The sequence below is a fragment of the Macaca nemestrina genome, chromosome 2 (genome assembly GCF_043159975.1).
Source record: "Macaca nemestrina isolate mMacNem1 chromosome 2, mMacNem.hap1, whole genome shotgun sequence".
In the NCBI taxonomy this organism is placed as follows: domain Eukaryota; kingdom Metazoa; phylum Chordata; class Mammalia; order Primates; family Cercopithecidae; genus Macaca; species Macaca nemestrina.
Genome location: NC_092126.1, coordinates 81,422,845 through 81,435,827, shown reverse-complemented (window position 1 = coordinate 81,435,827; position 12,983 = coordinate 81,422,845). Strand labels below are relative to the sequence as shown.

Here is a 12,983-nt window from a genome sequence, read left to right as displayed (position 1 = left end):
CAGTTCCCTCCTGCTCACTCCTCCAGACACCCTCCCTTTGTAGGTGACCCCATTCTTGCTCATGGCTTAAATACTGACATTTACATGTTGACAAGCTGCTCACTCAAGCTCTGACCACCATAAACTTGTAGACTTTTCTATTTAGTTAGAAAATAGATAGAAACTACCTACATGTTATTTCTACTTGGCTCCTTAAACTTCACACGGCAGAAATAGAACTCATGATTTCTAAACATACCCTATATTTCACTTCAAAACCTGTTCTTCTATTGGACTCCCCATTTTGGTAAAAAACATTCTAATTCACCTGTTTTCTAAAACCAAGAATTCTTCTTGATTTTTCTTTTCCTCACATCCAAATCAGCAATTCATCTCAGCTCTCTCTGCAAAATAAATCTCAAATCTACTGCTACTAGCTTAATTGAAGCCACCACCATAGCTCACCTGAATGACTCTAATCTTGCTTTTACAGACACTCCCTACTGCCCATTCCCTACAGAGTAGCCACAGTAGTTCTTAAACAGTGAAAATCATATGATATTACTGTTTGTTCAAAACCACCCAATGCCTTCTCATCACATTTGGAATAAAATCCAAACCCCTTGTGGTGGCCAAGTCTAGTACAATTTGATTCTTCCCTTTCTCTGCCTACTGCTCTCATCGACTATCTCTATGACTTGTTCATTCTTTTCCAGTCCACACTGGTTTTCTGTTTCCTAAACCATCAAGTTCAGCCCTACCTTAGGGTCTTAGTTATTACTGCTCCTTTTTCTTTGATCTTCTCACTGAATATTAACACTATATAAGATGATAGTATACATTTCTTTGATTGATTTCCTGTTTTCTATCTCCTCTGTAGGAATTTAAGTTCCTTAAAGGCAGGAACTTTGCCTGACTTGTTCATCGTTGTATCTATAGTGTTAGGAACAGTGCCTGGCACATGGTAGGTATTCAGTAAGCATTTGTTGAATAAATCAGTGGGTCTAGTACACTGGCATCACACACCCTCTAGGTGACAGTTAGCTGGAGGCAAGCAATCAAGCAATAGCTGTCCTCTCCAGGCCCAAAACTCCCTCGCCAGTTCAAAACAATCCCTACAATTTCCTATCTTTTATGCTTAGTCTGCCTTACACATTTATATTTATTGCCTGTCTTGTGTTGGTGTTAGAGTTTTGATCCCTGGATTAGGTTATATTTAAAATACTGAAAACTATAATAAATTTGTAATATTAATTGATTTTTTAGGGGGGAAGACAGGTAAAAGTATCCATTTCAAAATTTTTACATAGGCTTCTCTTATTCTTGCTATTTTCCAGTGATACTGCATCAATGCAGCTTTAGACTGCTGGTGGTAATTTGATTTAAATATAAGAAATACCATGGTTACTTCTTTAAAGACATATGGGACTAAAAAAAGTGCAAACTCAGATCTATAACTACCTACTAGATGCAAGCTGAGATTTTGATTCTTTGATTCAGATGATAAAAAATGTTTTTATTATAGTACTTTAAAAATCATACTTAAAACATTCTCATAAGTAGCAAATATATTGTTTGCTTGATAGATAAGATGTACATTAAATATGTGTGAAATATGTTAAACTATATTACATATTGCTTGGTAATATGAAGGAAGCATGCTGTACGTGGAATTTTCCAATTTCTAATTACAAGACACTGATAGCTAATTCATAGTACACTGTGAAGATTCAGTGGTTATACTGCAAGGTGTTTTGAGACCTGCTGAGAAAAAACCACATAAATATAACACACTGTTCTCTAAAAAAAAAGTATCATTTCAAAATGTACTTTAGATGATGGGCACAAAATTCATTGTTAAATATCATCAGGCTCGGCCGGGCGTGGTGGCTCACGCCTGTAATCCCAGCACTTTGGGAGGCCGAGGAGGGCGGATCACGAGGTCAGGAGATTGAGACCATCCTGGCTAACAAAGTGAAACCCCGTCTCTACTAAAAATACAAAAAATTAGCCGGGCGTGGTGGCGGGCGCCTGTAGTCCCAGCTACTCGTGAGGCTGAGGCAGGAGAATGGCGTGAACCCAGGAGGCTGAGCTTACAGTGAGTGGGAAGAGATCACGCCACTGCACTCCAGCCTGGGCGACAGCGGCAGACTCCGTCTAAAAAACAACAACAACAAAAATACATATATATATATATATATATATATATAATCAGAGTCTAAAAGGACTTACTCCGTCTACGGGTTTTGAAACAACTCAAAAGACCAGTTTTCACTAGGAAAGATTTGTATTTCAGTTAGTAAATATTGAGGTCTGTTGAGGACTACAGAAAGAGCTTAGCCAAATATTCACAAAAGGAAAATAAATGTAAAAATAAACTTCTACCAAATGTATTCAACTGTAGAGCTAATTTCTTTCCCAAGTAAATTCTACAGAGAGCATGTATGTACCTCCAAACTTATTATCATTAATGACTCCCTCTTTCCTGATAACTGAGGGAGCACCAGTCAGATTGTAAGATGTTTAATTTCATACATTTGTAAAATATACTCATCCCCTATACCTCTGGTCACATTAAAAAGCCAAAAGATTTAAGGCAAAGAAAAATCCTTCCACGCTTTTCTCGGCCTGAAGGGACTCCTTCAGGCATTTGAAGAAAACAAAACAAAACAAAAAAAACCCCTGACTTCAGAGGAAGTTGTACCTTAATTAGTAGTCAAATTTCTCTCCCATCTTATTTAGTTTGCTCTTTAAAAGGAAAATATCACTGTAGCAAAAATGCAGTCTTTAAGCAATAAAAATATACCAACAGACCTTAAGGAGTATAGAATTAAAGACACATAGAATTTTATGTCGGAAGGAAGAATGAGGAATTTAGTTACCCTAATAATATCTCTTCATGAAAGAGCTCAGGTAAGAAAGCTTAAATATTTATTTTATATATCACCATCTTTATTTGTTCCTTCATTAAAACTAATAAAGAGACATAATGTTTATAAACACATGATGAAGTTGAAAGGATATTATATCTGACGCAGGAAGACTCTAGTTCAAATCCTAGTTCAGTCACTTATTAATTTTCTGTCATTGAGTTGTTGACTTTGGCACTAAATGGATGATTGATTAATATGTGAAGAACTGAGAAGAGGCTCTTTGGGATTGAGACTCAAAATCAGCATTTCTGTTTTGGTTCTACCAAGTGGGAAATGCCTACCAGTCATGCAGGTAGTGATGCCGAATAGTTAGTTTGGTATATTCACGTGTAGTTAAAAGGAGAGCAGTTCAATAAATTTTACATTGAAAGAAGGGCCAGAGATGTAAAGAAATACTAGAAAAGTGTAATAACACAGAAGTGAAGAGTGTTTCAAGAATGAGGGTAATCAGAAGTGTTGAAAACTACTGAGAGGTCAATTAGGATAAAATTGAAGAAGCTACCATCCAATCTGGTAGCATAGCGGTCATGGGTGACAAGCGGCAGAGTAGAGGTGAAAACTTGATTAGTATGGGCTGATAAGAGAATGAGAAAGGAGATATTGGCTAAAGTCAGATACTAGCTTTTATGAAATATGGACTCATGTGAAAGTACTTTAAAGACAGAAGACACTTGGTCATGTTGTTATGCTGGTGAAAATGATGCAGAAGAAAGAACTGATAATTCAGAAAAGAGGGAGATAATTGCAGAAGCAAAGATCTTCAGATGTGAAGAGAGAATGGAATCCAAAGCTCCATGGAGAAGATGACCTTTGATAGTAATAGGGCTACCTGCTTCATATTAATAGGACTGAAGCCTTTCCATGTGATTCTACAGGAGACTTTGTTTTAATTGCTACCTTGGATGATAGTTTGCATTTATTATTTGATGACCTAAGAGATGAGATGAGGACAAAGGTCAAAAGGAGGGTGATATAAAGCTTTGGAAGAGAAAGAGGTGTTAAACACTTATTTTGATGACGGTAAAAGTAGATAGACATATTCTGATAGTATATGTTTGTCCACCCACGCTGCTTAATCATTTAAGATTTATGATCCTGAATTTAAAGCAAAACCAGTTAGTATGGTTGTTTTCAACATAGTAAAATTTACCTTGTAAGGTATAGTTGTGAACTGGAGAAAGAAGGGAAGAAGTCACTGAGAGAAAGATAGAGTCTGAAGATGAAGAAGAAAAATGAATTTTTGATGTACCAAGACCTCTGTCTCTTGATGTACCAAGAGTCAGAGATGGATACATCAGCCATAAAAATAAGAAAAAAAAAATCTGTCATTCAAAAAAGGACAGAAGTAGAGATGGGTGAGAATGGGAAATGTTGAGGTAGAAAACATTGAACTTGAGATATCAGATAGATTAAAGCTTAGTAAAGTAGAAAGTGTGCTCATCTGCAGATTAAGTAATGGACCAGTGGGGATGACGTGTGAAGAGAACATAGTTGTAATAGTAACTATAGCTAATAGCTCAGCATATTAACATTTTAATACGTTCCTAAAAAGGGATATATGTAGTTGTATAACTGAGCCTAGGGAGGAAGATGCTAAGGTTATATGACATGGATCATAAATTTTTTGAAGAGAAGGGATAGGGAAATGAATCAGTGGAAGAAAAGACAAAGCAGGGAAGGAGTTGCTCAATAGGCATGATGAAAGGCAATGACGGAGGGAGGGAGAGGGCCAATGTGGAAGATTCTCATTAGAACATCCAATGCATGAGGCATAGTATTGCAGCTTAGAGCTGCTTCTTGTACGGTGGTTCCTTCACTCCTGCTCATTCCTTTTTTTTTTTTTTTTTGAGTTTTACATTGGAGTTATTAGTGTTCAATAAATATTGCGTGGCAGAACTGACAAAGGAAGGCAGACTTTTTACAAAGATCTATGAACCTAACAGAGCCCCAAGTCAGAAAACCTGAGGTTTAATCCTTGCTAACGACACTACAGATTGTTATTCAAACCATTTTCCATTGACTCTGGGCCTCTGTTTTCTCATCTATAAAATAAAAGGGTTGGATTTTTAAGCCTTCATCCACATCCTTCTCAGGAGCCCTTGCTTTAGCAAGACACACAATGTAATTCTTTTGTTTATTACTCATGTTTAATACCTGTAAAATGCCACATATTCCCTGGGCTTTGACTGTTGCCACTCACTGTAACATTGTTTTCTATCAGCTCCCAGCTCAAAGCCAGTGTGGCAGGCACAAGTGAAAGATCCCATAGAGTTTACACAGTGGTGGCCACCGTAAGAAAGACCTTCAGCACACTCATTTATATCTGCAGGAAGACAGACACCACAGCTATGTCTTAGGAGCTGTAATGATGGCTTACTGACAAACTACAATAATGGACTTATGCACCTGCGCCCACTTAACCCCCCACCCCCAACAGTCACTGTAACAGTAAGTACCACATAGGTTCCATATTCTTTATATAAAGGAGCATTTGTAAATAAGCTGACTGCTTCTGACATTACCGCTAGTGTTGGTCTTATGTTCTCAAACACTTCTATTAGAACTTACTAGTATCCATTAATAAGGAAAAAGAGAAAATGAAACAAAAATGGGCCTAATCTATTCCTTAATAATACAGGGAAGAAGTCATTGTAATTTGTCTTTAGGACTATCTCCTTGATTTAGATTAGTATGTGTGGCCATGGCAAGGCAGATAAGGGGCCTTCATATTTAGCAATCCATGGTTTGTGTTATACATATGATTGTCACAAGGGAATGCCACTTAGACCCTGATACCCTCTCTCTCTCCTGATACCAATAGTCAATTCTATTCAGTGTAACTTCAGTTGTGTGGCTCAGGTGATCTCTCCTTCCTCCCTTTAAGGGGACAGGTCTCACCATTTTTTTTTTTTTAAACTGGTTCTTCCTCCATACTATATATCATCCCCACCAGGGTGCTTAAGAGAAATACTAATTCTTCTGATGTATTTGTAATAGAACAGGCAAGCAGTAATTCTGAGGATAGATTTTCTATAAATAATGTATCAGATGTTAAAATAGAAGTTTGAAAGGCAGTAGACAGATAAATATACATATCTATATCTATGTATGCAAACATTTGTCAATTTTCCTCAAATATTTATTTAAGATGATCCTATTCTGTACCAAGTGCTGAGCTAGATAGGTGCTGTGGAAACAGAGGACCAAAGCAGAAATGTTCTCTGTTAGAAAAGTGTGTTTAAAAAAGCCACAGAAATTATCATCTTAATTTTGACCTAAAGAAAAAATGAAAACACAAATTTCCATTACTAATTGTTTTTCATAGTTTTTATCAGTCCCATAAGTCATAATTACTTTTGTAATTACTCCAAATTAATGGTTTCTCATTTCATGAAAATATCATGATAAAAAAGTGATTTCTCAAAAGTTATTAAAACAAAGACTGCCCCAGAGAAATGAGTTAATTTATCAGTTCTTGTGAGGGAAGAATTTATCACTTTTATCTTTGAATTAAAGTATGTCTGTTTTGCTATTTCTAGGAAAGAGAAATGTGTAATTTTGTATTTATAGAGTTCCTTCCTTTTTGTTTTAATTATTCCTGACTTCTGAAAACACTTATCTGCATATACTTGCTTTTCAAAGGTTATCCCCACCTTCTGTAGCCTATAATAAAAAGCTTCATGTGTGGTTATAGAAGATTTTGAAATATTAATTCTGGAATTCACTTCAGAATGAGAAACAAAAAGTATTAAGTCTGGAACTATCCTATGTCATTTTATAAAATGTTACTAAGAATTTCACTGAAGTTTGATGGTATAAAAATAGCTTTCAAATGATCAAATAAGAATTTAAATGTTCCTTTTTAAGAATAAATGAAAACACCTTTTTTCCTAGCTGTTCTGACTATTCAAAACTGAATTACCACAAAATTTCAAACAATTACACAATTAAGTCATCAGTTTCAGTTTCCTACCTTCACAAATGTTTTTGTCTTCAGACAGCTGGTACCCTGCATGGCAGGCACACCTGGCCGTGCCATTCTCACTCTGACATATGTGAACACATCCATTCCCACCTGTGCAGGGGTCCATCTCTGAAAGCAATTAAGCAACGATAATGTATAATTCATTGAGCTCAGAAAGATGTACAGAGTGAAAGGATGGACTAAGAAAAGTAAAGAGAGCACTGGGACCAATGTGTTTCTCACATAAAGATGGTAAGGACTCCAGAGAGTCCTTTCCTACTTTCATGTGAAACTCATTTAAAGAAAGCCTTTAAAAAATGTTTGTACAGCTGTTGTTTCTATTTTTGTTATTTAATTGTATATAACAGTTTTACATATTTTGGGGGTACATGTGATATTTTGAAAACTGTATACAATGAATAATGATCAAATCAAGGTAATTGGGATATCCCTCACCTCAAAACATTTATATTTTATTTGTTTTGGGAATATTAAAGCTCTTTTCTTCTAGCTATTTTTAAATATACAATAAATTATTGTTAACTATAATTTCCCTACTGTACTCTTGTACACTAGAGCATATTCCTTCTATCCAACCATGTCTTTCTATTCCATAACCAACTTCTCTTCATCTCCCCACCCCTCTTCCCTTCCCAGTCTACTCTCTACCTCCATGAGACCCCCTTTTATAGCTCCCACATAAGATATGATGTCTGTTGTTGTGAGCCTGGCTTATTTCACTTAACATAATGGCCTCCAGTTCCACGCATCATACTGCAAATGATAAGGTGGAAAGTTATCTCATGCCCATGGGTTGAGAGACTTAATATTGTTAAAATCTCTATACAAGCCCAAGCTTGATTCCAATGACATTCTTAACAGAAATAGAAAAAATAATCATAAAATATATATGGAACCACAAATGTCTCTGAATAGCTAAAATAATCCTGATCGAAAAGAAGAAAGCTGGAAGCATCACACTCTCTGATTTCAAATTATACTACACAGCTAAAATAACCCAAACAGCATGATATTGGCATAAAACAGACACCTAGATGAATGGAACAGAATAGAAAATCCAGAAATAAATCCCCACACTTACACTCAGTTGTTTTTGACACAGATACCACGAATACGCATTGGGGGAAAGGACAGTCTCTTTAATAAATGGTGCTGGATAAACTGGATATTCATATGCAGAAAAACGAAACTGGATCTTTATCTTCTACCACACGCAAAAATCAACTAACAATGGGTTAAAGACTTCATTATAAGACTTGAAACTATGAAACTACTAAAACACTAGGAGAATGCTACAGGACGTTGGTCTGAGCAAAGATTTTGGGGGGTAAGACCTCAAAGACCTCAAAAGCACAGACAACAAAACAAAAATAGACAAACAGAATTACAATAAGCTAAAAAACTTTGGCACCGCAAAGAAAACAATTAATAAAGTGAAAAGACAACCTACAGAATGTGAGAAAATACTTACAATCTATCGATCTGACAAGAGATGAATAACCAGGATATGTAAGGAACTAAAAAATCAATAGCAAAAAAACAAAAAATCAATGCAATTAAAAATGGGCAAAAGGCCTGAATGGACATTTCTCAAAAGAAGATATACAAATGGCCAAGAAGTATATGAAAAACTATTCAATTTCACTGATCATCGGGGAAATACAAATGAAAATCACTAGAAGGTATTACCTACCCCAGTTAGAATGGCTGTTATCAAAAAGACAAAAAGTAACAAATGCTAGTGAGGATGTGGAGATGGGGGAATGCCACTACACTGTTGAGAGGAATCTAAAGTAGGACAGTAACTGTAGAAAACAGTGTGGAAGTTCCTCAATAAACTGAAAATAGAACTGCCATATGATCCAGCAGTCCCACTGCTGGGTATATATATTCATAAAAAGGAAATCAGTACGTTGAAGAGGTACCAGTACTCCCACCTTTATTATAGCACTATTCACAACAGCCAAGATATGGAATCAAACTAAGTGTCTATCAGTGGATAAACAGACAAAGAAAATGTGGTTTACATATACAATGAAATATCATTCATCCATAAAATCCTTTTTCATTTTGGATCTGAACCCTCAAATGTGAACAAATTAAATGTAGATAAAAGCCAAAGTGGAGTTAGCTTAATTGCACTCTTCTCCAAAGTTTATCTCCTGCCCTGTGGTACCCAAGTTAAGTAAAGAATCAGCAGGAACTCCTGCAGACTCCTCTGCTCTTTTGCCCCTTCTTTCCCTACCTTTTCTCCTTTGCACAGCAGGATCATTCATAGGTAAAACCTACTACCTTCTCTAGGTTCCCTCTGACTTTGGATAAGAGTTGATAGTGTGAGGAGAAGGAAGACTGGAGAGATGTGGGAGGGCCCTCGCTACAGCTCCTGTGGGGATAGTAATAAAGAAATTAAAATCCCATTGGTATTAAGTAAGCTGGCCTTTCTCCCCTTTACTTGTTCCTGTTTCAATGGATGTTAGTAATATTCTCTAAAAGTTCAAAGTAATGGGTGGCCACACATCCTATATGAGGACTACCTCCATACATTGCTTATTTGTCAGTCATTCTGGTATGATTCTATGAATCCAGGCTTGTCTATCTTACACACTGCTAGAGTGGGGTAAGATAATTTCCACTCCTGCTCCTCTTCCCATACTTTAAAAAAATAATACAAGGTATAAAAAGAAAAACAATATATATAGTTACCCTGCCCCACATTTATCCAGTTTCAACCCAACCATTATGATATATAAATGCTTTCATTAGTTTCTTGTGAATGTTTCTAGACATTCTTTATGGAAATATAAATAATACAGAACAATATACATTGTTCTACTCCTTGTTTTTTTTGATAGAGAGGGATTGAGTTGAATCTGTAGATTAATATGGGGAGCATTGTCATTTAAACAATAGGATGTCTGATCTATGGACATGAGATATCATTCCATTTGTTTAGATTTTTATTTCAGCAATGTTTCCCAGTTTTCAGTATATCACTTTTGCTCTCATTAAATTTGTTCTTATGCATTTTTTTTCTTTTTGATGCTGTTTTAAATGGAATTGTTCCTTAATTTCACTTCTGCATGTTTTATGCTAGTATATGAAAATATATTTTTATGTGTTGATCTTGTATCATGCACATTTGTTGATTTTTATTAGTTCTAATAGTTTTTAAAAGCGTATTTTTAAGAATTTTCTACACACAAAATCATGTCATCTGCAAATAGATATTTTACATTTCTTTCAATAGTGATGCCTGCTGTTTGTTTATTTATTTGTTTATTTTGACACAGGGTCTCATTCTCTTGCCTAGGCTGAAGTTCAGTGGTGCGATCATGGCTCACTGCAGCCTCGATCTTCAGGGCTCCAGCAATCCTTCCACCTCAGCCTCCTGACAAGCTGGGACTACAGACATGTGTCACCATGCCCAGATAATTTTTGTATTTTTTGTAGAGACGAGTTTTCTTCATGTTGCCCAGGCTGGTCTCGAACTCCTGGTCTCAAGTGATCCGCCTACTTTGGCCTCCCAAATTGCTGGGATTACAGCCATGGCCACCCTGCTCAGCTACATGCTTTTTATTTTCTTATCTCATTGCTCTGCCTGGAACCTCTAGTACAAGGTTGAATAGAAGTGATGTGAACAGACATCCTGTCTTATTCTTGATTTTAGGGGGAAAGCTTTGACTATTTCACAATTAAGTGTGATTTGAGCTGTGGGTTTTTAGTAGATTCCCCTTACCAGGTGAGGAAGTTCTTTTATATTTCTAGTTTGTTCAGCGATCTTATTGTGAAAGGTTGTTGGATTTTTTCAAGTGCTTTTTTCTGTGTCTATTGAGATGATCATGTGGTTTTTGTCCTTTATTCTATTGACATGGTGTATTACATTGTTTTTGGATGTTGAATCAACCTGTTTTCCTGAGATAAAATCCACCTGACCGTAGTGTATAATTAATCCTTTGCATATGTTGTTAGATTTAGTTTCCTAGTATTTTGTAGAAGATCTTTACATCTATACTTATAAGAAATATTATCCTGTAGTTTTTTTTTTTTCTTGTGTTATCTTCATATTATTTTGTATCATGGCAACTTTGGCCTAATGGAATGAGGTAGGAAGTGGTCTCTCTTCTATATTTTGGAGAAATTGTGAACACTTTATATGAATTTTTCTTTAAAAATTTGATATAATTCACTAAAACAATTTGGGCCTGGGTTTTTCTTTGTGGGAAGTTTTAAAATAACTAATCCAATCTCTACTTATGATATGTCTAATTTGAGAAACTAACTTCTCAGATTTTCTATTTCTTGAGAAGGTAGTTTCAGTAATTCATGTCATTCTAGTAATTTGTTCATCTGTTATCTAATTTGTTATCCTACAATTGCTCAAAGGATTCCCTTTTCCTCTTTTTTATTCTGTAGGGTCAGTAAAGAGGTCCTTTCTTTCATTTTTGATTTCAGTAATTTGAATCTTCCCAGTTTTTAAACATACATCTAACTTGAGGTTTTGTCATTTTATTGACCTTTTCAAAGAATGTAATTTTGCTATCATTGATTTTCTCTGTTGTTTGTCTGTTTTTTACTTTATTATTATATATCTATACTAATCTTTATTATTGCTATCCTTCTACTTGTTTTAGGTTTAGTTTGATCTTGCTTAAGGTGGGAAGTGAATTGATTGACGTAGAATCTTTTTTTTTTTTACTACAGGCATTGGCAGCTATAATTTCCCTTTATCACTGTATAGCTACATTTCATAAGTATTGTCTAATTTTTTCATGATTTTTTCTTTGACTCATTGCTTATTTTAAAGTGTGCAAGTTACTTTTCTTAGGTTTTTTTTTTTTAGAGCACTTTTAGTTTTGCAGCAAAATTGTGAGGAAGGTACAGATATTTCCCATACAACCCCTCTTGTCACACATAGATACACACATACATAATCTTCCTTATTATCAACATTACCCACCAGTATGGTACATTTGTTATAACTGATGAACCTACATTGATGCATTATGGTCACCCAAAGTCCGTAGTTTACATCAGGGTTCACTCTTGGTGTTGAACATTCTTTGGGTTGGGATAAATATATAATGCAATGTATCCACCATCATAATATCATACAGAGTATTTTCATTATTCTGAAAATTCTCTGTTCTGCCTCTCTGTTCCAACCCTTGCCAATCACTGATCTTTTTAATATCTCTACAGTTTTGCCTTTTCCAGAATACAGTATAGTTGGAATCACGTGATATATAGCCTTTTCAGATTGGCTTCTGTCACTTAGTAATATTCATTTAAGATTCCTCCATGGTTTTTATAGCTTGCAGCTCATTTCTTTTTAGGGTTGTATAATATTCCATTGTTTGGATGTACCACGGTTCATTGATATAATCACCTATTGAAGGACATGCGATTGCCTCCAAGTTTTGGCAATTATGAGTAAAGCGGCATTAAACATCTATGTGCATATTTTTCTGTGGATGTAAGTTTTCAGCTCCTTTGATTGGATACTAAGGAGCATTATTACTGGATGATTGTTGCTGGATCATATGGTAGGAGTATGTTTAGTTTTGTAATTTTTTTTCAAATTGTTTTCAAATTGTTTTTCAAAGTGCCTATATTATTTTGCATTCCCACCAGCCATGAATAAGAGTTCCAGTAGCTCCACATCCTCATCAGCAATTGATATAATCACTGTTTTGAAATTTGGCCATTCTAACAAGTGTGTAGTGGTATTTCATTGTTTTAATTTGTGTCTCCCAAATGATATGATGTGAAGTATCTTTTTATATGCTCATTTTTCATCTGTGTATATTCTTTGGTGGGGTGCTTCTTAAGATCCTTAAATAACATTTTTAATTGGGTTATTTGCTTATCATTGACTTTCAAGTGTTCTTTGTATATTTTAGGTAACAGCTTTTTAATCAGATAAGTATTTTGTAAATATTTTACTTTAGTATTAGCTTATCTTCTCATTCTCTTAACATTGCCTTTTGTAGAGCAGAAAATTTCAATTTTAATACGGTTTAGCTTATCAATTATTTCTCTCATGGAAGATGTTTTGTTGTATCTAAAATGTGATCGCCAAAGCCAAG

General features: G+C 35.2%; 1 protein-coding gene across 1 annotated transcript in view; it reads right to left on the bottom strand.

The window, feature by feature from the left end:
- LOC112422917 (EGF-like and EMI domain-containing protein 1) overlaps nt 1-12,983 on the bottom strand; it is a 584,541-nt gene that overhangs the window by 8,281 nt on the left and 563,277 nt on the right. Inside the window, exons 6-7 of the mRNA XM_071089982.1 lie at nt 6,886-7,005; nt 5,113-5,235 (exon numbers count right to left, since the gene is read on the bottom strand). Of these exons, the coding sequence (XP_070946083.1) occupies nt 5,113-5,235; nt 6,886-7,005 (243 nt within the window). The remainder of the gene's footprint in view (nt 1-5,112; nt 5,236-6,885; nt 7,006-12,983) is intronic.